Source organism: Dasypus novemcinctus, chromosome 15 (assembly GCF_030445035.2).
Source record: "Dasypus novemcinctus isolate mDasNov1 chromosome 15, mDasNov1.1.hap2, whole genome shotgun sequence".
Lineage (NCBI taxonomy): Eukaryota > Metazoa > Chordata > Mammalia > Cingulata > Dasypodidae > Dasypus > Dasypus novemcinctus.
The window spans coordinates 17,614,705-17,637,368 of record NC_080687.1 but is presented as its reverse complement, the minus strand read 5'-3'; the positions used below and the strand labels follow the sequence as shown (position 1 = coordinate 17,637,368).

Here is a 22,664-nt window from a genome sequence, read left to right as displayed (position 1 = left end):
CACATGGTTGGCAGGGAGTTCTCCAGGGCATATATCTAGGGTACATAAAAATGTTTGGATATTTTCATAGTGGTTACAATTAAAAACAACAACTGAGGGAGCGCTGAGTTCCTAGCCAGGGGAGCTCTATCACAGTCCCTAAAGGAACAGCAACAATTCCCCAAGTCCAATGGCAAAGACCAAAAAAGAAGAAAGGTCCAACAATGAGCCCTTGATACTAATGACTATGCTTGTTAGTCTGTGCACCTGAAATAAGAACAAGGCCTAGAGCTGCAGGGTGCCTAAGAGTTACCTCCTAAGAGCCTCCGTGTTACTCAAATGTGGCCAGTCTCAAAGCCAAACTCAGCATGTAAATGTGTTGCCTTCTTCCCAGCATGGGACATGACTCCCAGGGATGAGCCTCCCTGGCACTGAAGGATTACTACCAAGTACCAGCTGATGATGTAACTAGAAAATGACCTGGAATAAAGGGTCAACTCGGACCAGCAGAATATCTCAGTCTACATATATACCAGGAGTTAAAAATGCTTTTTGACCTGAATAAAAGGGGGAAATGGAAAAGACAAATGAGTTTATATGGCTATGAGTCTCCAAAAAGAACTGGGAGGTTATCAGAGGGGTTGCCCTTATGCACACCTGAGCAGAGTCCCAAAGACAGATAAAGTAGATACAACCCCAGGTATTGGTTCTTCTAGGGATACAGAGACCCACAGGTTCTATGGTCATGGCAGATGGAGTTTAGTGCCATGTCAGTTGGCCCCACTTTGGAGTTTGTGTTTCTGTGTGATGGAGCTGGACTCACATGTGATTTTTGCCCACAAGCCTCTCCTGTTACTTTTACCAGAACTGTAGTTGGTGCTGGGGTTTAATGTATACCCAGGGGACCAGAATCTCTGGACTGACAATATGATAGCCAGGCCCTGAGCCTCAATAGACTTGCAACGCCTACACTCTGGTTTATTGGACTTACCCCACTCAGTTAACATGGTGGTGAAGAAGGTCAACCACCACACCATGGAACCAAGAGTGCCTACAACTGAAAGCAGGAGAATTGCATTCAGCATCCATGTGAAGATAAGCCCCCTCTTGATATAGATGTGGAGTGGACACAACCATTCTAAGGTCCACAGGATGGAGGAATAGAGTATGGATTAGAACGGACTTACTGATATTCAATTCATGAACTATTGTGATTAGTAATTGAAGAAAATGTGGCATTGGTGTGGAGAAAGTAGCCATGGTGGCTACTGGGGGTAGGGAGTGGGAGGAAGAGATGTGATGTGGGGCATTTTCGGGGGTTGGAATTGTCCTGGGTGGTGCTGCAGGGACAGTTACCGGACATTGTATGTCTTTCTATGGCCCACTGGGTGGACTGTGGGAGAGTGTGGGTTATGGTGTGGACCACTGACCATGAGGTGCAGCGGTGCTCAGAGATGTAGTCACCAAATACAATGAATGTCTCATAATAAAGAAAAAAAAAAAAAAGATAAAAACCAATCTTAGCTTGTGGACCATAAAAAAAAAGATCACAGCCAGATGGCTAAGGTTTGTCAAACTTTGATCTAACATTTGATCTAACATACCATATATTTCATTAAATTATTTGTATTATCTACTTCTCTACCCAACTCCCAGCCCCATAGAATGTGAGCTCTTTGAGGGCAAAGATAAAGTTTATTTTGTTCACTGTTTAATCCCTAGTGTCTAAAATGTGTTCAGCACATAATAGGTGCTCAATATATATTTTTGAATGAATGAAAGTACAGATAAGTAAGTGAAAAAATAATAATTTGATTTAAAATCCCCAAGGACTTCTGTATTGGAGACCACTGTTATTTCAAACAGATCCTTTTGAGTCCCTTTTACCATACTGTGTACCCATTCCCCAGCTTCTGAGTTTTTGTCTCTGGAGGCTCACACCTACAGCTTTCTACAGAGTACTACCTTGGACCCAGACCTGAATTCTGGGAGTCCTGGGAGTTTATATCCCCCAACATGCTTTCCTTAGGGGTTATAAATATTGCAATGTACTTTTTGCTCCAGAACTCCCACAGAATTTTGTGGAGAGTGAGATTTCTCCTTAACTTGACTTCTTCCTCTTCTTCATCCTGTTTCCCCACTCCCCTACTGTTTCTCCTACAGGCACTTTCTTTATAAATAATATATTCACAGGAATCCTCATCTCAGGGTCTCTGACAAAACAATCTGATCTAAGACAACCTCAGATATTGGAGTTATCAGTAGAGAATAGAAGACAACCATGTAATAAATGCACAAAGAATTGAAAGACAGAACCACATAGAATGAGCAAACAATGACAGACTATTAAAAATAAACAGATAAATATATGGAAAAGAAGCAATTAGAACTTTTTAAATGGAAGATGAAATTATTGAAATAAACATAGTGGGTGGTTTAAATAGCTGCTAAGACACAGCTAAAAAGAGAATGGATGAACTGGAAGAAAGATCTGACAGACATATCTAGAATGTATTCAAAAGAGACAAGGAGATGGAAAATATGAAATGGAGACTAAAAGATATAAAAGCTAGAATGAGATGGTCTAATATACATCTAATAAGACTCCCAGAAGGAAGAATAGATCCAGAAATCCCACTCTTAGGTATGTATCCTGTAGAAATACTTGCACTTACGCACAAGGAAATATATGCAAGAATATTACTCTATCTACTGTTTAATAACAGCCTCAAATTGGAAAGAGCTATAATGTTCAAAAGGAGAATAGATAAATAAATTATAGCAAATTCACACAATGAACTATAACCCTGAAGTGAAGAGATGTATTATAACTACAGGCAATAACATGGATGAATCTCAGAAACATTCTTACAGAGCTCAAATGAAACTATATATTGTGTATGTATCTATCAAACTATTTTTTAAAGGCAAAATAATGGTAAATTCAAAATATAGGACGTTTGTTACATCTGATGGGAAGACTGAGGGATAAGATCCAAAAGGTGTATTAACATACAGGGTACTGGGAAGCGGACGTGGCCCAATGGATAGGGCATCTGCCTACCACATGGGAGGTCCGCAGTTCAAACCTCAGGCCTCCTTGACCTAGGTGGAGCTGGCCCATGTGCAGTGCTGATGCATGCAAGGAGCCCCACGCGCAAGGAATGCGCCCTGTAAGGAGAGCCGCCCAGCGCGAACGAAAGTGCAGCCAGCCCAAGAAGGGCACTGCACACACAAACAGCTGACACAACAAGATGACACAACAAAAAGAAACACAGATTCCCGGTGCCACTGAAAAGGATAGAAGTCATCATAAAAGAACACACAGCGAATGAATGGACACAAAGAGCAGACAACTGCGGGGGGTGGCGGGGGGGGAGTGATAAATAAATAAATCTTTAAAAAAAAATGTTCTAGATCTTAAGTTGGGTGATAGGTTCTTTTATTATTATAAATGTACATAAAATATCTATTATTTTGTATATACATAAAATATTATGATGAAAGTAATATTTTCATATTCTCTACAAAGAAAATAATATAGATGGATGCTGAAGATGCTTAGACCTACCCACCTTGAACATGTCTTTGAGTCAGATAGATCTGGGATGGAAATCTTGTGTCTGACTGTATCTTTGAGCAGGTTACCAACCATTTATAGACCTAATTTTCTCATAAAATGTAATGATGATGTCTATCACATAGGGTTTTACCATGAGAATTAATAAGATTACTAGACTCTTGAGCTCCACAATTGGCAGGACTACATTGGTCTTGCTCACGTACATATTCCTATGAATAGGTTGTACCTTGCACATAGCAGGTACTGAAATGCCAATTTCCTTCCTTCCAAAACAGTACAGAATAAAGCATCAAGTGTGTGTAGGGTTTTGTGATGGTGCTTTCATTTTGTGGGTTTTGTTTAATGTTTTATTTGCCTTTTCTGATTGACATTTTATCTTGGCATCAGCTATATAGTAACTTAACTTCATACCCTATATATTTATATTTTCAAATAGTAAGTGATAAACAAATTTGGTTATATAAAAATGCAAAATCAAGTTATATGCTTATGAATATTCCCCAAAGAAGAAGAATAACTAGCTAAACAAAACCATAGTCAAAATTGTGTTAGGTGATAGATACCTTAGGAAGATATGTCATAAAGTGGGGTGCTTTTGGCTTCTGGAACATTGCATGAGTTTGGCTCTTCTATCTTTGACCTCCCTCATTCATGTCCTTTTTCTTTGGTTCTCTTTCTTCTTCTACCCATTGTGACTATGATCCTCAAGACTCAGTCCCTCTGCATTCTCAGCACTCAGCATTTAGGAAGTTCCTCTACTCTTATTTCTTTAATTATGACAGTTGCCATAGTTACTACTCCCAAATAAATTACCTCAGTTCTGTTCTCTTACATGAGTTGTAAATCTCAAGTTAAAATTATGGATATTTTAATTTGGGCACTGCCATCATTGGGTCAAGATATCAAGACGAAACTGAGGCATGCTATCCTAAAACGTAACACCATGTGGCTCTGGCTAGCACATGCTGAAAGTGGGTTAATCCTGCCAAGAAAGAATGTAGGAAAACCCCAGATCTCCAGCTTTGTGTGACAAAGCAAGAGACAGTTACAAACTCATTCAGGTTTGAAACCTAAGATTCAGGTTCAGCTCCTCTTCCATCCCATATCCTTGCTATCCCTTCTCCATTCCTTCTCCAGTCTTAATTCACAGCTCATCCACGTGAGGCTAGGCCTTCCCATCAGTTAAAGAGTGAAGCCACAGATGTTTATAGCCTTTAGAATGCGACAAACAAGACCAACAGAGAGAAACAGAGCCATTTCAATTCCTCTCGGAAGGAGTAAGCTGACTTACCTGATGTTTTCCAGGGCATTCATTATCTGCCGTTGCTCGATATCATAGAGTTTTACCTTGAAGCCTCCACTGGCAAACAACATAGCCCAGCTTTGCCCAATGAGTCCACTACAGGGAGAAGGAAATTAAGAAAAGCTCACATTAGCTTAGTAACCAAACAGCTTTGCATTCTTAACCCAGATAGAAATGTATTAAAATGATACAGCATCCTATTCTTAAAAGTTCTTATTTTGATAACTTTATTTATTTAAAGTGTTACCTATTTTCACATAGGGTTTCCTGAATCCTGTCTCCAGAGGCAGCAGTTATATGCTAGAGAACATGCTCACACACTGAAATAAAACATTATAGGAGGGAGGTGAAAGGATGCCACAGAGGCAAAAGGCCCCTATCTAAACCAAGACCATAGTTTTGGGCAAGTCACTTAACTGAAAGAACTAAGACAGTATTTGTCCTGCCCTCCTCAAATCAATGACTGCAACCACCACCTGTTACAACAACCCTACAAAGGTGATGCTCTAATTATTTCCATTTTATACAAAGGGATGCTAAGGCACAGAGGGGTAAAGTTCACACTAGTTGTAAGTGCTAGAGCTATAATATCGAACCCAGCAGTCTGACTCTTGAGTTCTTACTCTTAAACTTACACTACGCCCACTGTTTCAGACTTATTAGAAAATGCAAAGATACAGAAGACATGGAGAGCTCACATGGGGTTGTCCAAAGGGTTAAAATGAATGTATGGTGCCTACCTTGTGCCCAGATCTTGGTTTCTAATGCCATTCTCCAATAAAAGGAACCAAGGCTCTTTGAAGAAATGGCTGATTCTAGGGCTGAGGTAGGGAAAATACAAGATGAGCCAGAAGCATCTTGTAGCACAGGAAGTAAGGAAATGCTCAGAAGCACACACACTGATGGGAATCAGGAGACAACTGAAGGAACTCCCAAGGACCAAAGCTGGACCAATTTGAAAAGCAAAATAATGCAGAACTGGAGAGCAATCCCAAGTATAAAATAAATATTCATGTGTCCATAAAGATGTAAATAAATACTGAATACATTTTAAAATGAGGGAGAAGAGATAAATCTTTGCAGAATAATTCCAAATAATTTATGTAGATATTGCACCCTCAGAGAGGGGAGCATAATTCCCCTCCCCTTAAGTGTGGGCTGAGCAAAGTGATCTCCTTCCAAAGAGTACAGTATGGAGTGCGGTGGGAAAGAGGCATTTTCCAGGGGAGAAAAAGGACAAACATTGTTTAGACAGGGGACCAAGGTCAGCATCAACAGTGCCTCATCAAGAAGATAGGATGAGCCCTTGGTAGAATGTGGTAAGAATGGCACTTTCCCTCTGTGGTCTTCCCCCCAACCCCATAACCCCAGCCGAACCATGAGAAAAACATCAGACAAACCTCAGTCAAGGGATCTCCTACAAAATACCTGGCCAGTACTCCTCAAAACTGTCAAGGTCATCAAAAAGAAGGAAGTCTGAAAAACCCTCACAGCCAAGCAAAGTCTAAGGAGACATAACTAAACATAATGTGGTCTTCTGGATGAGGTCCTGGGACACAAAAAGGACATCAGGGGAAAACTAAAGGAATGTGAATAAACGATAGGCTTTAGTTAATAAGAATGTACCAATATATTGGCTCATTAATTTCAGTGAATGTATATATTAATGTAAGATGTTAATAATAAAGGAAACTGGGTAAAGGGGTACATGGGAACTCTACTCTCTTCATAATTTTTCTGTAAATCTAAAATTGCTCTAAAAAATGTTTTTAATGAATATATGTGACAGCAATTCCACTCCTACGTAAATACTCAAGAGAAATGAAAACATACGTCCACACAAAGACTTATATGTAAATATTCACAGTAGCATTATTCTTGATGGCCAAAAAGTGGAAACAATCCAAACATTCATCAACTATCAAATGAGTAAATAAAACATGCTATATTCATATTCATACAATGGAATATTATTTGGCAACAAGGAATGAAGTTCTGATGCTACAATGGGAATGAACTTTGGAAGACATTATGCTAAGTAAAAAAAGCCAGGCATAAAAGGCCACATATTGTATGATTCCATTTATATTAAATGTCCAGAATAGGAAAATCCAGAGACAGACAGATTTGTGGTTGTTATGGGCTGGGAGAAGAAGGGTCACAAGGAGTGATGGCAAGGTTTCTTTTTGGGGGTGATAAAAACATTCTAAAATTGATTCTGGTAATGGCTGCACAACTCTGAGTATACTAAAACCCACTAAATTGCACTTTATTAATAAGATAGTGATTTAACTTTTTATTGTAGTAACATATATACAACTCAAAATTTCCCATTTTAACTATTTTCAAGCTTACAACTCCGTAGCACTAATTACTTTCAAATTATTGTATTACAATCCCCAATAGCCATTACCCCAACTCCTTCATAGCCTCAAACAGAAACTCTGCAATCATTCAGCAATATGTCCCTCCATTCCCCCACCTTGGCCCCTGCTAATCTATAAACTATTGCCTGTCTCTATGAATTTTGCTTTTCCCATGTATTTCCTATAATAAAAGGGAGAATCTTATATTTATATTTATATTTCAATAAAGCTGATAAAAGCAATTGAATGTGTGTGAACATGCTTTGAAAATGAATTCCTGTCACATGAATGCAAAGCAATAATTATTAGTAAATATTAAATGTGCTTGAGCGGAAGGCAAAGGGGAAACAAATATCACCGTTGGTATAATGTACAGGTTAACTTGAAGTATGACTAGAATTCTTTGCACAAGTATTTCCCTGGTGTATGTGTGAGTGTTCAGCCAGGGGTGAGGAGGAAAGACCCTCCTCTCCCAAAATGTATGTGGCCTACATAACCAAGTGACTTGTCCAGAGGAGGGGGCTATAGGAAGTTGGTTCACATAGCTAATGCACAACAAAATTCACTCTAGCCTATCTCTGATTCCAAAACTCAGTGCTGTTTCCTTTACAACTGCACTGCTTCCATGCTGACCTACCTAAATGTGTATATCACAATTTTTCTCTTGCTCTGTAGACTAATGTACATGCTTGATATCTTCCAGAGGGACAGAAGACATACCTGGCCTTTTGGCTGCTCTGGATTTACCAGCTCTGGCTGCAAAGAGTAGCTAATTATATTCAGCATCTCATGTTTCCAAACTGAACACTTAAGTTATCTTGCAAAAGCCTGATTCTGAGTTGGGGCAAGTCTTGTGTATACCACCAGAGGGAAACTGGGCATTTTCTCACTGGCCTAGAAGAACATTTGTCTTTTTTAACACTCTTCTAGCCTCCCTACCCCCTGACCTCCATACCTCCCCCAAGCAATGCTCTGCCCATCTCATCTCATCTTCTGGGGTCCCTCTCCAGGCCTTGCTGCACTGTCCCTTTGTGCTCCTGGGGACTGAGTCTCAAAAGGTAACCTTGTCCCACCCAGCACAGTCTTTTCCCTGAGACCAACCTTAGAAAAATTCTCTCTCAGGCCCCCCTCTTATATGTGTATACATGCACGATGTGGATGAGGACGGGAGAAGATGAAAATACAAAAATATTATACCTCATTTCCATCTTAATTTCTAGATCTAGAGAAGTGAAACACTTTCGTTTTTTGTTTGCTATAAACTTTTCTATCTATAATCCTGGATATCTAAGCCCAGGAATAAAAACTAAAGTGCAGCTTATACAGTGACATTTAAAAAGCAATGCTTATAAGCAGTATAAATTTGGTTTTTCTTTGTGTGGGGTTTTTTTTTTTACTCACTAGGGTCATCTCTATGCACCAGGAGTATCTTGCTCACGTTTGTATTCCTGGCACATAATAGAAGCTTAATAAATGTCATTTGTTAACAACCAAAAAGCTGTCATTATCAAGTGATAAATAGTAGATAATGGTAATCCAGATTAAGACCCAACCTCATTCATCTGGGCAACACCTTAATTTAAAATAACATCTTCAAGAAACCTATTTACAATGATTTCCCACCCAGAGGAATGTGGTTTAAGATCAAGAGCATGTCTAAATTGGGGTATATAATTCAATTTACCCCACAAATACTAAATGGATATTTGAAGATTTTATTTGAAGGTATTAAAGAATTTTGCTAATGTTTTACACATGATGATGACATAGTAGTTACATGGTTTTAAAATAGTCCTTATACTTTAGATATACAACATGCTGACATATTTAAAGATGAAATGACATAACATCTGGGACTTGCTTCAAAATAATCCTGAGAAGGGAGCATAAATGAAACTAGATTAGTCATGTCTTAATGATTATTGAAGCTGGGTAATAGGTACAAAAGAGTTCATTGTACCAGACTCTAAACTTTTATTACAGTCTGAAATTTTTCCATAATACAAATTTAGGGGAAAAAAAAAAAAAAAAACAAAGTTAGAATTGGGAGAGTAGAGGGGGAAGGAACTGGAGACAAGGAACATAGACAATTTTATCAAGTTTTGAGGGGAAATGTGGGACTAACTGGAGGGAGAAATATGGTCAAGAGAGGATACTTTTCAGGCTGGAAGAAGTAAGTGTTTGTATGCTGAAGGTTATGATTCTCTAAAGAGAAGGAGACTGAAAATGCAGGAGCGAGCACTTTAATCTGAGGTTACTGCAACTATTTCTTGCTTGGGTCTTGCTCTGATGATTGCTGTTGCTCAGAAAAAGGGGCCCCATCTCTAAGTGCCATATCAGCTTCATTTAGGTGATAATCAGGCAGGTGGAAAATTCTTGGGACTGGAGATATCAGAACATAGGCAGGATAACCACTTGGCAGGAATGTTGGCATCAAATATTGAGTGGATGGTTGAACTGGACCCCACTTCTCTTTCAATTTTGAGATTTTCCAGTTCTACTTGGAATATCAAAAGCAAGTTGCAGCTCAACTCTGATTATACTAAGAGCAACTGAGTGTATACTATGGATGGATTGTACAAGGCACAGAACTATATAATATAGTGAACTCTGTGATGGATAATAGACTATGGTCAACGGTACAAATACGAGAATGTTCTTTTATGGACTGTAACATACGTACAATACTATCACATAGTGTTAATAATAGGGTGGCTTATGGAAAAATAATATACCTAAAGTAAGCTATAGTCTATAGTTAGTAGTAATATTTTTATGTTCTTTCATCAGTTTGTAGCAAGGGTATATGAGAACATTGTATTTTTTACATGACTTTTCTGTAAACCTACACCTTTTCTCATTAAAAATATATAGGGAATTATTAAGAGAAAGAATTTTAAAAATTAAGAGATAAAACATGGGATTGTACAATACAGGGAACTCTATTATAGACAACGGACTATGGTTGGTGGTGCAAGTGTAGGAATGTTCTTTCATGAATTACAGCAAATATAAAACACTAATGCAAAGTGTTAACAACAGGGTAGTGTATGGGGAAAAATACTCCTAATGTAAGCAATGATGGAAGTATTTTAATAATCTTTCATCAATTCTAACCAAGGTAATTATGGTTAAAGAGAATAGTACAATTATTTTTTTTTTAAATAAGTGCTAGCATGTTGTTATAAATGTCCCACGCCAGTGCAAGTTGTTGGTGGTGGAGTGGTGTAGGGGGTCCTGTATGTTATATGTGATTGTGTTGTAAACTCAAAACTTCTCTAATAAAAAATAAAGGTAAAAAAAAAAGTTTCAGTGGTCCACAAATTGTTCCCAGCATTCTTCATACAATCAAGATAAATAAACAGAGTTCCCTAGGGCTCCTCTAAATTGGAAGCTTCTGAAATTTTGATCCAGCTATCAGGGCATGATCTAATAGAACCAAGATATTCCACATTTCAGAGGGGCCAAGAGGATGGTGTGGATAGAGCCAGATATTCAGTGTTAGGAGACACTACTCCATTGGTCTCTTACACTTTTAAATGTCTTACTGGGATGCCAAGAATGCAAGGCCCTGGCCATCCTGTACCCAGACCATTTCTCAGAATTGTGTTTAAAAAGTGAGCAACCTTGAGAGATGGGGTAATTTGTCCCTACAGGACAAAAAGCAAGCTTGCTTACTACTTGCTATAAAAATGGTGACTTCCCCAAGATCAGTGCTCCTCTCTTATAATGCAACTCCCTGCATGTGCCCCTATTGGGGCCCTCCATGTACCCCCAAGGGACCTGCAGACTAAGGGGAATCAATGCAAACATCATGTTCATGCTGCCTGCTACACTATGCTGAAAAAGTCCTTTGTCTCTGACTCAGGAATCTCGTGTCTTCTACCAGTATCCACCAAACAGTAACAGATTAATCTATGAGCTTACTAGCAGACCCAATATACAGGAGGAGAGGCAGAGGGTAAGATCCATCTCAGAAATGGCGTTACTATATTTTGGTAACTTTCTGAACTGCTTTGGGAGAGGGGATCTAGAAGAGCAGTCACAGGGTTAGCTCTAAGAAATATTGTCCCTACTCTGTCTCCTCTTGCCCTCTTCCCCATTCTCCTTTTCAGTTTATCTATAGTTCAGGTTCTGAGCACTGGACTTACCTCACACAAGAGACAATTAAAACCCCACAACTTCTGTTAGGTTTGGGCTCAAGATGTTGAAGGGAAGAGCTTGGCAGGCCTCCCATTGACTTGAAAATCCTGCTAATGCCACAGAAGTGCTATCCAAGCATCAATCACACAATGCCCTCTTTAGCTGAACCTTTAATATATACAAGAGGTCACTGAGAGGGGATACTCCCTTGTTACAAGGTTTCTATGTGAAACATTTGTTAAGAAAACAGTCATTCTCATAATGTTTGAAACAAATGGTGAATTAACTGTAAAAGGAGCCATAATGCTGTCTAGCTCTAGAAAGAAGAATATTTTCACTGTAGTGGTTACAGAGTGTGTTCACTTTGTGATATTTTATTAAGCTGTATACTTATGATTTATGGACTTTTCTGAATGCGTAACACACTTCATTAAAATTTTTCTTTTTAAAATAATTCTCTTACTTTCTACTTGGTGGTTTAAGAAAACATGACGACCATAACAAATGAACTATCTCACATATATGTAAAAGCCTTCTCTGGGCCAACCCACATGCTGCATAGGCACTGGCCCTGTCGAGCTGGCCAGCTCCCATGCCTGGCATCTGAAGAGCCTTGGCATTAGAACTCTTCCATCTACCAGGTCCCTTACATCCTGTGTCGGTCACATGGTAAAAACCAAGAGGGAATGGTACAAAGGGAAAAGGAACTGAAAATGGCAGGCAAAGGAAATAGGAAAGACAGGCAGGCTGTACAAAGGTAGAGGGTGAGGTTCTCGATTGGCTACCAAAGCCCATGGGCTGTAGCTGTTTTTAAAGAAAAGACTTTCCACAAAGGACAACATAAGAGGTTCACCTCCTTAAGTAAACTCCTCCCACAACTTGACTTGCATTCTGAAAATAAGTGCAAGTACGACCCAAAAGAGCCTGCCCTGCAGGAAGAGCCACAAAAAATGGAGTGGGGGGAGAGGAAACTTTCTGACAATTTACTTTTTTGATTGACAGAGATGATATCATTGCATCAGCCTGCATTGTCCAGTATGGCAGCTACTAGACACTTGCGGCTGCTAAGATTCTGAGAAGTGGCCGAGACATGCTACAGGAGTAAAATTTTGAAGACTTGGTACAAACAAAAAAAGAAAGAAGGAGGTAAACTATTTCCGTAATATGTTATATGAATTACTTATTGAAACAATAACACTTTGACTACATTGGTCTAAATAAAATATATTATTAAAATTAATTTCACCAGTTTCTTTTTACTTTTTCATTAATGTAACTATGAGAAACTTTTATTACATATGTGGCTCACATTACCTTTCTAGTAAACAGTGGTGACTTAAAAGATTAGTGTTGTAATGTAATTCAATAATTTATTTTAACAGTTGGGTTTCAAGACACCAAGTTCCATCCTACCTCCCCACTTATGCTGGGATCATACAGTAGCTTGTTACATGACAAAGATGGCCTTAGTTTCCTCCTCCACAAATGGGAAAGGAGTCTGGTATGGGACGGAGCAGGGATCTTTACACTAGAGCAGTGGTTTCAGACCTTTTCACAACACCAGTCCTCATATTTTAATATTGGTTCCCAATAAATTAGCTGATCTTAATAACTTTATTTATGGCAAAAATAAATGGAAGACATATGCCCAAAGGGAAATAATATTTTTAATATACAAGTATACAAAAATTTCTACAAGTCCAGAAGAGAAAGATGAACATGTCACATGAGAGGGAAAAGAATCTCAACAAAGTAAGAAAAGCAAAAGCTTGAAAATATATTCTACTCCCTTAGTCTAACAAATGCAAATTAAATTTCTATCAAAATGGCAGAAATTAAAAAGACTGATGATACTTAATGTTGGTTAAGTTATGAAGAGAAGGACACTCACATATTATTGGGAGTAAAATAAATTGGTATGAAATTTCTGAAAGGCAATATAACAGACTGTATCCAGATTAGAGGTGCTTATAACACTTGACCTAGGAATTTGTATTATAGAATTTATCTTTGGACAACTGTAAAAAGATATACATTCACAGGAGAATTTATATTAGCGAAGAAATAAAAAACTAATCATCTAATATTTAGAGGGGCTTAAATAATTAAAGTTATATCTGGATAAAGCAAATACATCAAATACTTAACAAGTGTTCATTTAAGGGGTGGGTATGTGGGTGACCTTTTTTCTATATTTTCACCTTTTTTGTGTATTTGAGAATTTTTATAATACAAAGTTGGGAGAAAAGTAGTCGTGTCACATATTGAAGATGTTAAAGACAAAGCAGACTCATTTTTACTGCCCTGGATTTCATTTGCCTGTATCGTCTTCATTCCTTTTGGCAAACCAGCATCACCTGGAGAGGAAATCCCTGTTGGAGTCTACTGCCTTTTCCCCAAGAATCCTCTGCTGCTAGGAGGAGCCAAATGCAACGGTTTATCCTTCACCTTAGAAGGGATATCTTGACATGCCCCCACCACTGAACACCTAGAAATTTTTGCTGGATTTATCTCCAACATTCTGACACACAAACGTCTTATCAGTAAGTCTAGAGTAGTTGCTATTTCTTGCTCACTAGGTCCAATCAGCATGATATCATCAATATAATGGACCAGTGTGGTGTCTCATGGGAGGGAGGGACAATTAAGGTCACAGGGCTGGAGAGCTGATACTCCCCTGAGGTAGATAGTAAAGATATATTGCTGGCCTTGCCAGCTCTATTAGTCAGTCAATGGGGTGCTGAGCAAATTACCAGAATCTGTTGGCTTTCATTTGGGGAAGAAGCTTACAGTCACATAAAGCATATGCTACTTCCTCACTTGCCGTGTATTGGAACAAGATGGCTGCTGGTGTCTGCAAGGGTTCGGACTTCTTCCTCCTAAGGATCTGTGGTCCCAGCTCTTCTTTTCTCAGCTGTAGGGTTAGCATAAGACTTGTCTCTCTCCCTGGGGCTCAATTCCCAGGCTCAGCCGCTCTGTTCTCTTCACAAGGTCAGCTGTAGACTCTCAGGCGCTCTCTCTTCTCCAGGCCTCTGCCTGTATCTACGGAGCCATCTCTTTCCTCTGTATTCTTCACCTGTGTATTAACTTCCTGGGGCTCCAGCATCAAAACTCCAAGCTCCCTCCTCTGCTGTGTGTTTTCTCTTTGACTCATCACCCACCAACATCCTACTGACATGGCCAAATCAAATCCTTAATCATAATTTAATCAAGTACAAGTGAAACCCCTGAATTTAATACAATCTAAAGGGAACATGACCAGAGGAACAGACCAGTTTACAAACATAATCCAATATCTATTTTTGGAATTTATAAACAATGCCAAACTTCTATACCAGCTAAAAGCTAACTGTTTCTAGTGGTACTTACTAGTAGCAACTGAGAAAAAAAGCATTTGCAAGATCAACACCTGCATACCAGAGAATGTGTTGATTTGCTCAAGCAATGATATCATATCTGGCACAGCAGCTGCAATTAGAGTCACCACCTGGTTAAGTTTACAATAATCCACTGTCATCCTTCAACATCCATCTGTTTTCTGCAGGTCAAATAGGAGAGTTGAATGGGGATGTGGTAGGAATCACCATCCCTGCATCCTTCAAGTCCTGAATGGTGACACTGATCTTGACAATCCCTCCAGGAATCCAGTACTGCTTTTGATTTACTATTTTGCTACGTAGAGGCAGTTTTAGGGGCTTCCACTTGGCCTTTCCTACCATAATAGCACTCACTCCACAAGTCAGGGATCCAATGTGGAAATTTTGCCAGTACTGACTGTTTATTCCAATTATGCATTCTAGAACTGGGGAAACAACCACAGAATGGTCAAGGAACCCACTGGACCCACCATGAGACAGTCCAGAGCTTAAAACTCCATTAATCACCTGACCTCCATAAGCCCCTACTCTAGCTGGTGGACCACACTGCCATTTTGGTTCTCCTGGAATTAATGTCACTTCTAAGGCAGTGTGTAATAACGCTCAAAATATCAGATTATTTCCTTTTTCCCAGTGCACAGTTACCCTGGTAAAAGGCCATAAGTCTTTTGGGGGAAGGCTGGAAGGAAGATTAACAGTATAAAATTTGGGTAATAACAGGGTCCTTCCCCAAGGGGACCCAGCCTTCCCCTAATTCAATGGGCCCAGGGTCTGTAAATTATCACAAGTCAAGGAATTGATTAAGGAGACTGACTCTCTGTTTTTGTACCTTAACTAGACTTTTGTTCACTTGACTTAGAATTCTTCTGCTTATATAGATCAAGTAACAATTTAGTAGACTACCTATCTATTTTAGCTCAAGGTACCCCATAATCTACTAGCCAACACCATAGATCTATGTATGAGAGTCAGACTGTTTTCATTGCTGCTTTGAGTCTGCTATCCATTATGGTAGCCACGCCCACCTTGTTTTTGTCAACTAAGTGCTGCCACTTGGCTTCTGCCAACCCAAGATCCAATCATCCCTATTGTGTTTAAGCATTCAAGTTCAGTGACTGCAGTTCCCACAGTAACATGTGACCTATAGAGAAGAGCAACCATAGAGCTCTTCAGGGATGATGGAGGTAGTCTCACAAACTTATTCCTCATAGTCCTGGTGAAAGTTGTGTCCTCTGGATGAATCCTGGGGTGGGTGAGCAGGTCTTACAAGAAAAATCCCCTCCAATGTTCCAATCTCTCTAAGCCTTTGCATCCCCTCATCTACATTTTACAAGGGCAGTTATGGCATTTCAACCTCAGACAATACAGGTCAACTTTTGGTCCATGCCTCAGTCAATCACCTGAACAAATTGTTAGAGCCATTTCTGACTCCTCAAGCTATAACACTGAATCCAGAATCTCTGCCTAGTGGCCCATTTCAATAAATTCAGCCTGACCCAAATTTATGTTCCTTCCACCATTATCCTACACCATTAATATCCCTGATTTCTGTCTATATAAATTGGAAAAATCACACAGTTCTTTTGGAGTGTAGGGAACCTCCTCATGGGTCACACCTTGTACCTTACCTTTTGGGGCCTGTTGGGACTTCAGTCTAGTTATAGGTCTGGAGGAAAGAGGTTTGGTGGGGTGGCTCATAAGAAGAATTAAAAATGTCCTACAAGCCAACTACATCAGAGCATTCCATTGCCATTTCATCTGGTGAAATAGGATTAATCTCTTCAAACAGAGGAGTAAGGGCTATTTCTTCAGGGAGATGGATACAGGTTTATCAGGCACTGTAAGGTTAATTGCTTCAAGATTCCTCAGGACAGACTGCAGATTGGGTGGCAGGTTCCTCAGGGCAGACTATTAGAGGTTTATCTGGCAAAGATTCAGCAGAATCTACGTTTTTCATGTTCCCCTTGTTAATATTATCAACCCATATCAAGGCCCTCACTTTAAGAGCAAGCACAATGCAAGGCTCAGAATTCAATTTACACTGTAATTCAGCCACTCACACAATAAGACTCTGGGTCTGGTTTTCAGAAATCTCAAGACTGTGGCTACATGAATTAAGATTTTCTTTCAAGGCACACATAGATACTTGCATGTCCTTCATGTGGCACTTAGGTTGGGAATTTAAAGTCTTGAGCTCATCCCTTTCTTTTACAACTGTATCCAGTGATTTTAGGAACAACATCATTATACTTTTTTAACTACATAAAACTGTTATCAAAAACACTCCCACCCAGAGCCTTTCCTCTTATAAGTATTTGAGTAGCCGAATCCAGTGGTGAGCCTTTGCATATCTCTATTACCAATTCACACCATGGATTATCAATACTATCTTGGTTTTTGGAAATAGTCATTAGTTCCTTTGAACCTAATCAGGTTAGAGAAGCAATTCCCAAAACCACAGAACCAACTCAGAAATGTCATCCTTAAGATTATGTCTCTCAAGAACCACTCCCAGTACTAAAATCTATATTAGGGTTCTCTAGAGAAACAGAACTGACAGGAGATAGATAGATAGACAGACATAATGTAAATATTACATGTTTTTTTTACAGGAATTGGCTCATGCAACTGTTTGGATGCAGAAGTCCAAATTCTATAGGGTAGGCTTGCAAGCTGGGAACTCCAAAGAGATGAAGGTTTTTGATGAATTTCCCAGAAGCTGCTAGCTAAATTAGAGTTGGAAATTCTTCCTTCTGACTGATGAAATCATCACTTCTCCTTCTAAGGTTTTCAACTGATTGAACGAGAGTTTTGTCATTGTCAAAGGCAATCTTCTCAGTTGATTGTAGATGTAATCACACATAGATGCCATCAACTTACTGATAACTTAAATCCATGAAATATCCTCACAGTAACCATCAGGCCAGTGTGTGTTGACTGTACAAGTGGGTGCTATAACCTGGCCAAGTTAACCCACAAACTTAAACATCACACCTCCTCTCCCTCCCACTTACCTTCACAGATGACTGGACATGAAGTTGACATGTGACCCAAAGCAGCCAATCTGTTGGCTTCCAGCAACCAAAGCTATCTGTAGACTTGCTAGAATAGAGGAGTCAACCTATCAGATCTCCTCTCCTGAAAATATGACCTAAAATATGGGAATTATAAGCTAACACAGGCAGAAGAAAGATTACAGGGTTGGGATTCACAACAATGTATGTGCAAGATGAAGATGCAGGAGAGAGAAGAGTGAGTGAGCACAACAACGGGGAGAGAAGGAGAGTGAGACTGAGATGCTATAGAGCAGACATGTGGAGTCAGAGGCTGCTGGCCCCAGCTCTAGAAAGTTAGCTGCCTTCGTTTCTATCAGCTTTCTTGTCCCCAATACCTCTTTACATCAGGCCCCAAAATAACTTATTTCCTGTCCTTAGAGACTGTGACGTATTAATTTTTTTCTGAATTCTAAATACCTAGTGATAGTATCATGGAGCCAGTGATACTTGTAACTTAAGGCCCTTAGCATCTAATAGACTATTCTGATATGCCTAAAAGCCTCTAAATTCATAAATCTGAATTGGTTCTACAAAAGGCTAATTCGAATGACCATTTATTCTTTTATACAATAGCAGTATGGTAGGGAAGCAAAGTTAAGTAATAAAATGGGTTCGATTCTAATTTTATCATCAAGACCACCTAGCTTTGAATACTTTTAAAAGTATCTTCCCATTCTACAGTTAAACTTATTTCCCAGGCAAAAGTTGAAGTAAAATTGTTCCTACACTCTTGATATAAGCCTGCTATAGAAAACTGCCATTTAGAGCTATTAAATATTTCCTAGGAAGGGAATACTTAGTGTTCAAGCTGACTCAAGAAGCAACTGAAACTTCCTAGAAGAAGTAGGGGAAGAAAGGAGGGAGTAAGTGCTTTACAGCAAAAATTAACAGGAAAAATTACCCAAAGTACCACTTCAAAGAAAACCCATGCCTCACAAAGTTTCTTATTAAAAATGTACATGGTCACTTCAAAGTAAAATTTAGAATCAAAAAAATGAGAGAAACTGTAGCTCATACATTGCCTTGCTCAATATGAACCAACATCCTAGCATGTCCTTCACACTGCACATCAGTAAAAACACATAATCTCTACTATAAACATCCAAACATCTGTCTAGTAGGACCAGGCATGGTGGCTATACAAACAGTGACAACATGGATTCTACCCAAAGGGGCTAATCCCCCAATAGAAGGTCTCCAAAGCGGAATTGTTCCTGGAGGAGTCTGCCTTGTGAGAAGGCAGACAGGAGATAAGGCCTGGCAGCCTCTCCACACACATCTGCAGTGTAGGATCTCTCCCCCAGTCAGGTTCCTATTTTAAATAGGTTCAAGACCTGGAATTTGAACAAACACAATGCAGCATAAACATAATTTGTGTTTCAGTTAGTCACAGGCAGCTAATACATAAAAGCAAGTTCCCCTGTAGAAGACAGAGGTAACATATGGAAGACAGGTAAGGGAAGTATAACATAAATGAAAGCCCAAGAACACTTGTACTGGCTAGTCTTAGGTATCAACTTGGCCAGAGTGTAGCACACAGTCATCTAATCAAACACTCTTCTAGGTGATGTGTGAACGCATTTTGTAGATGTAGTGAGCATCTACACCCAGCTGACTTTAAGTAAAGTCGATTATCCTTGAAATTGTGGGTGGTCTTCACCCAATTAGTTGAAGGCCCTAAGAGCAAAGACTGAGGTTTCTAGAGAAGAAATTCTGCTTGAAGACTGCAGCATCAACTCCTGCCTGAGTTTCCAACTTGCCAGCTTATCATATAGGTTTTTTTGTTCAGTGTTAATTGATGGTATTCTTTTTTTTTGTCTTTATTTTTTTAATATTACATTCAAAAAATATGAGGTCCCCATATACCCTCCCACCCCCCTCACCCCACTCCTCCCCCTATAACAACAATCTCCTCCATCATCATGAGACATTCATTGCATTTGGTGAATACATCTCTGAGCACCGCTGCACCTCATGGTCAATGGTCCACATCATAACCCACACTCTACCACGTTCCACCCAGTGGGCCATGGGAGGACATACAATGTCCAGTAACTGTCCCTACAGCATCACCCAGGACAACTCCAAGTCCTGAAAATGCCTCCACATCTCTTCGCTTCCTCCCATTCCCTACCCCCAGCAGCCACCACGGCCACTTTCTCCACACCAATGCCACATTTTCTTTTATTACAAATCACAATAGTTCATGAATAGATTATCAGTAAATCCACTCTAATTCATACTTTATTCCTCCATCCTGTGGACCTTAAAATGGTTGTGTCCACTCCACATCTGTAACAAGAGGGGGCTTATATTCCACATGGACGCTGGATGCAATCCTCCTGCTTTCAGTTGTAGGAACTCTTGGCTCCATGATGTGGTGGTTGACCTTCTTCACCTCCATGTTAGCTGAGTGGGGTAAGTCCAATAAACCAGAGTGTAGGCATTGCAAGTCTGTTGAGGCTCAGGGCCTGGCTATCACACGGTCAGTCCAGAGATTCAGGTCCCCTGGGTATATATTAAACCCCAGCTCCAAATACAGTTCCGGTAAAAGTAACAGGAGAGGCTTGTGAACAAAGATCACATCTGAGTCCAGCTCCATCACACAGAAATACAAACTCCAAAGTAGGGCCAACTGACATGGCACTGAACTCCGTATCTTATAGTTTCAGCCAGCCTTGCCAGCACATATTCATATGAGCCAATTCCTTATATACATATATATACACATATATATACATAAATTATGTTTGTATATGTGTGTGTGTGTATATATATATGTATTAATATATATGCACATATATAAACATACATATACCCTATTGGTTCTGTTTTTCTGGAGACTCCTGGCTGATACATTATTACCCAAATGCAAATTTGTCTTTATGATACCCATTTCTATTCCCATTTTTAAAAGGTATCACCAGATTTTCTTTCTCTTTATGTGTTTTCTCTGCTGTCTTAAGTCTTCAAAAGCACATTCAGATTCTATCAGGCCCACTATTCTCAAGGGACCCATAATGCCAGGCTCCTAGAAAAGCTAAGTGGTCCTTAGGAAGTGTGGTCTTTAGAAAAAGAGGCTAATAACTGAGGAAGGAATGAAGGGAGGGAGGGAAACCAGCACATCCCAGAATCAGAAATTGGTGTGTGTAGAGACATTGAGGGTGTGGGGATACACAGGACTTTCACACCAGAAAACAAACCACCGAATCCAGGCCCCCGATAAAGCCTATGGTCCTTAAAGTTTGCAAACATGCTTGTCAGTATCCCTCAAGGAATCAGAAATAACCTGTCAGCCATCTCTTCTCAGTCGGCTGAGCTCCTTTCTGCAGGAACCATCTAGCACCAGATAACTGTACAATCAATTCGAAAATTCATTTAACATGTATTAGGCACAGGACACTACTTCACGGACTGATGGGAGATATACAAACAAGGGTAATGCAAGGTGGGCACGATTCCCATAGCTGGTTCAAAGTGCATTTTTTTATTCCTTCACTACACAACCACTGGCACCCACGTGCCCAAGAAGGACAAAGTCTCAGTTAAAGCCACTGCCCAGGGAGCAAAAGGACATTGACAGGAAGCATCTCAACTCCTTGCTTCAGTGAGTCCTACCGGAAACACCCTGACATTGGAATTGCTCTCTAGACCCGGCTGTAGACTGGTCTGGGGGAGGGTCAGGACCAACAACTTCATGGCACCAAAGGTGGGAAAGAAGCCACCAAGAAGTTGTTTTTATCTATCACTAACAACTATTCGCACGAGGCTAGATGAGATGGTAGCTTATCCATGGAAAGGTATACGCTCGAAGCGGAAACCTATTTTGTTGGAATTTAGGCTGTTTGACACAGCATGGCAAACTCAACGGGCCCCAGCGTGCCGGCTCTGAGAACACTGCCTCCACCGGGAGTCAGAACACCTGCCCAGCCCCGGGTCCCGCGCGGTTAGACACCTCCTGGGTGGGGGCCGCCCGTCCCACGCTCATTCGTGGAAAGGGAATATAAGAATACAATCCAGGTAGAATTGCTGCCAGAATTAAACGAGTACCTACACGCGTTCGGGTGGTTATCTGTAGGCTCGGGCGGTTAGCTGTAGGCTCGTTAGAATGCCCAGCCCCATTGCAATTCAAGCCACGACCTGAGCTTCCAAGCACGGCCTGCACTGTCAGCTTCTGAATCTCCTCGTAAACCCAGCGCCAAGTGAAACGAGAGACCACCCGAGTGGGCGCGCTTGGAGAATTCCGTGGTGCTGGCAGAAAACTACCACTAACCCAAACGCGACTCTGTCCGGTGGGTGCTGGGGGAGTAGGGACTGCAAATAGCCCCGACAGCTCTCGGACGAAGGCAACTGGAGATGTCCCGCCGCTGCCTTCGCTTGTGCTAACAGGCCGGCACCCGGCGCGGGGAGCCACGGCTGCGCACCAGCGCAGCGCACCCACCCCTGGCTGCGCCCAGGGCACACGCCGGCGGGGTCCGCCCCGCTTACCTGCCCAAAATGCCCACACCGCCATCCCGTGCCGAAGCCATGGTCGCCCGGCCTCTGCGCGGTGCGCCCTGCGCGCGTCCCACCCCCGAGAGCTGGGCGGGCGGGGCCGCGCGCCCATTGGCCGGGGCCTCGCCCGGAGCTCCGCGCCCTGGCGCCGGGAACGTGGGCGGGAGCGCCCGGATAGGCCCCGGCGGCCGGGGCGGGCGGCGGGCAGGGGCCGCCCCCGGGGCGCTGCACAGACCCGGCGCGCAGCGCGCGAGCACAACCCCGGGGGTCCCGGCCGTCCAGAAAAGAATGCGTGGGGATGGAGGGTGGCAGGAGCAGGCACGCTTCGGCTCCTTTATTTTTCACTTTCGGACCGTTACCGTA

The 22,664-nt window shown here is 40.9% G+C and overlaps 1 protein-coding gene across 1 annotated transcript in view; it reads right to left on the bottom strand.

The window, feature by feature from the left end:
* Nucleotides 1–22,391, bottom strand: part of CRYL1 (crystallin lambda 1) — a 152,433-nt gene extending 130,042 nt beyond the window's left edge. The window contains exons 1-2 of the mRNA XM_004467530.3: nt 22,296–22,391; nt 4,854–4,961 (exon numbers count right to left, since the gene is read on the bottom strand). Coding sequence (XP_004467587.1) covers nt 4,854–4,961; nt 22,296–22,336 — 149 coding nt within the window. The 5' untranslated portion in view covers nt 22,337–22,391. The remainder of the gene's footprint in view (nt 1–4,853; nt 4,962–22,295) is intronic.
* Nucleotides 22,392–22,664: the final 273 nt, after the last annotated feature.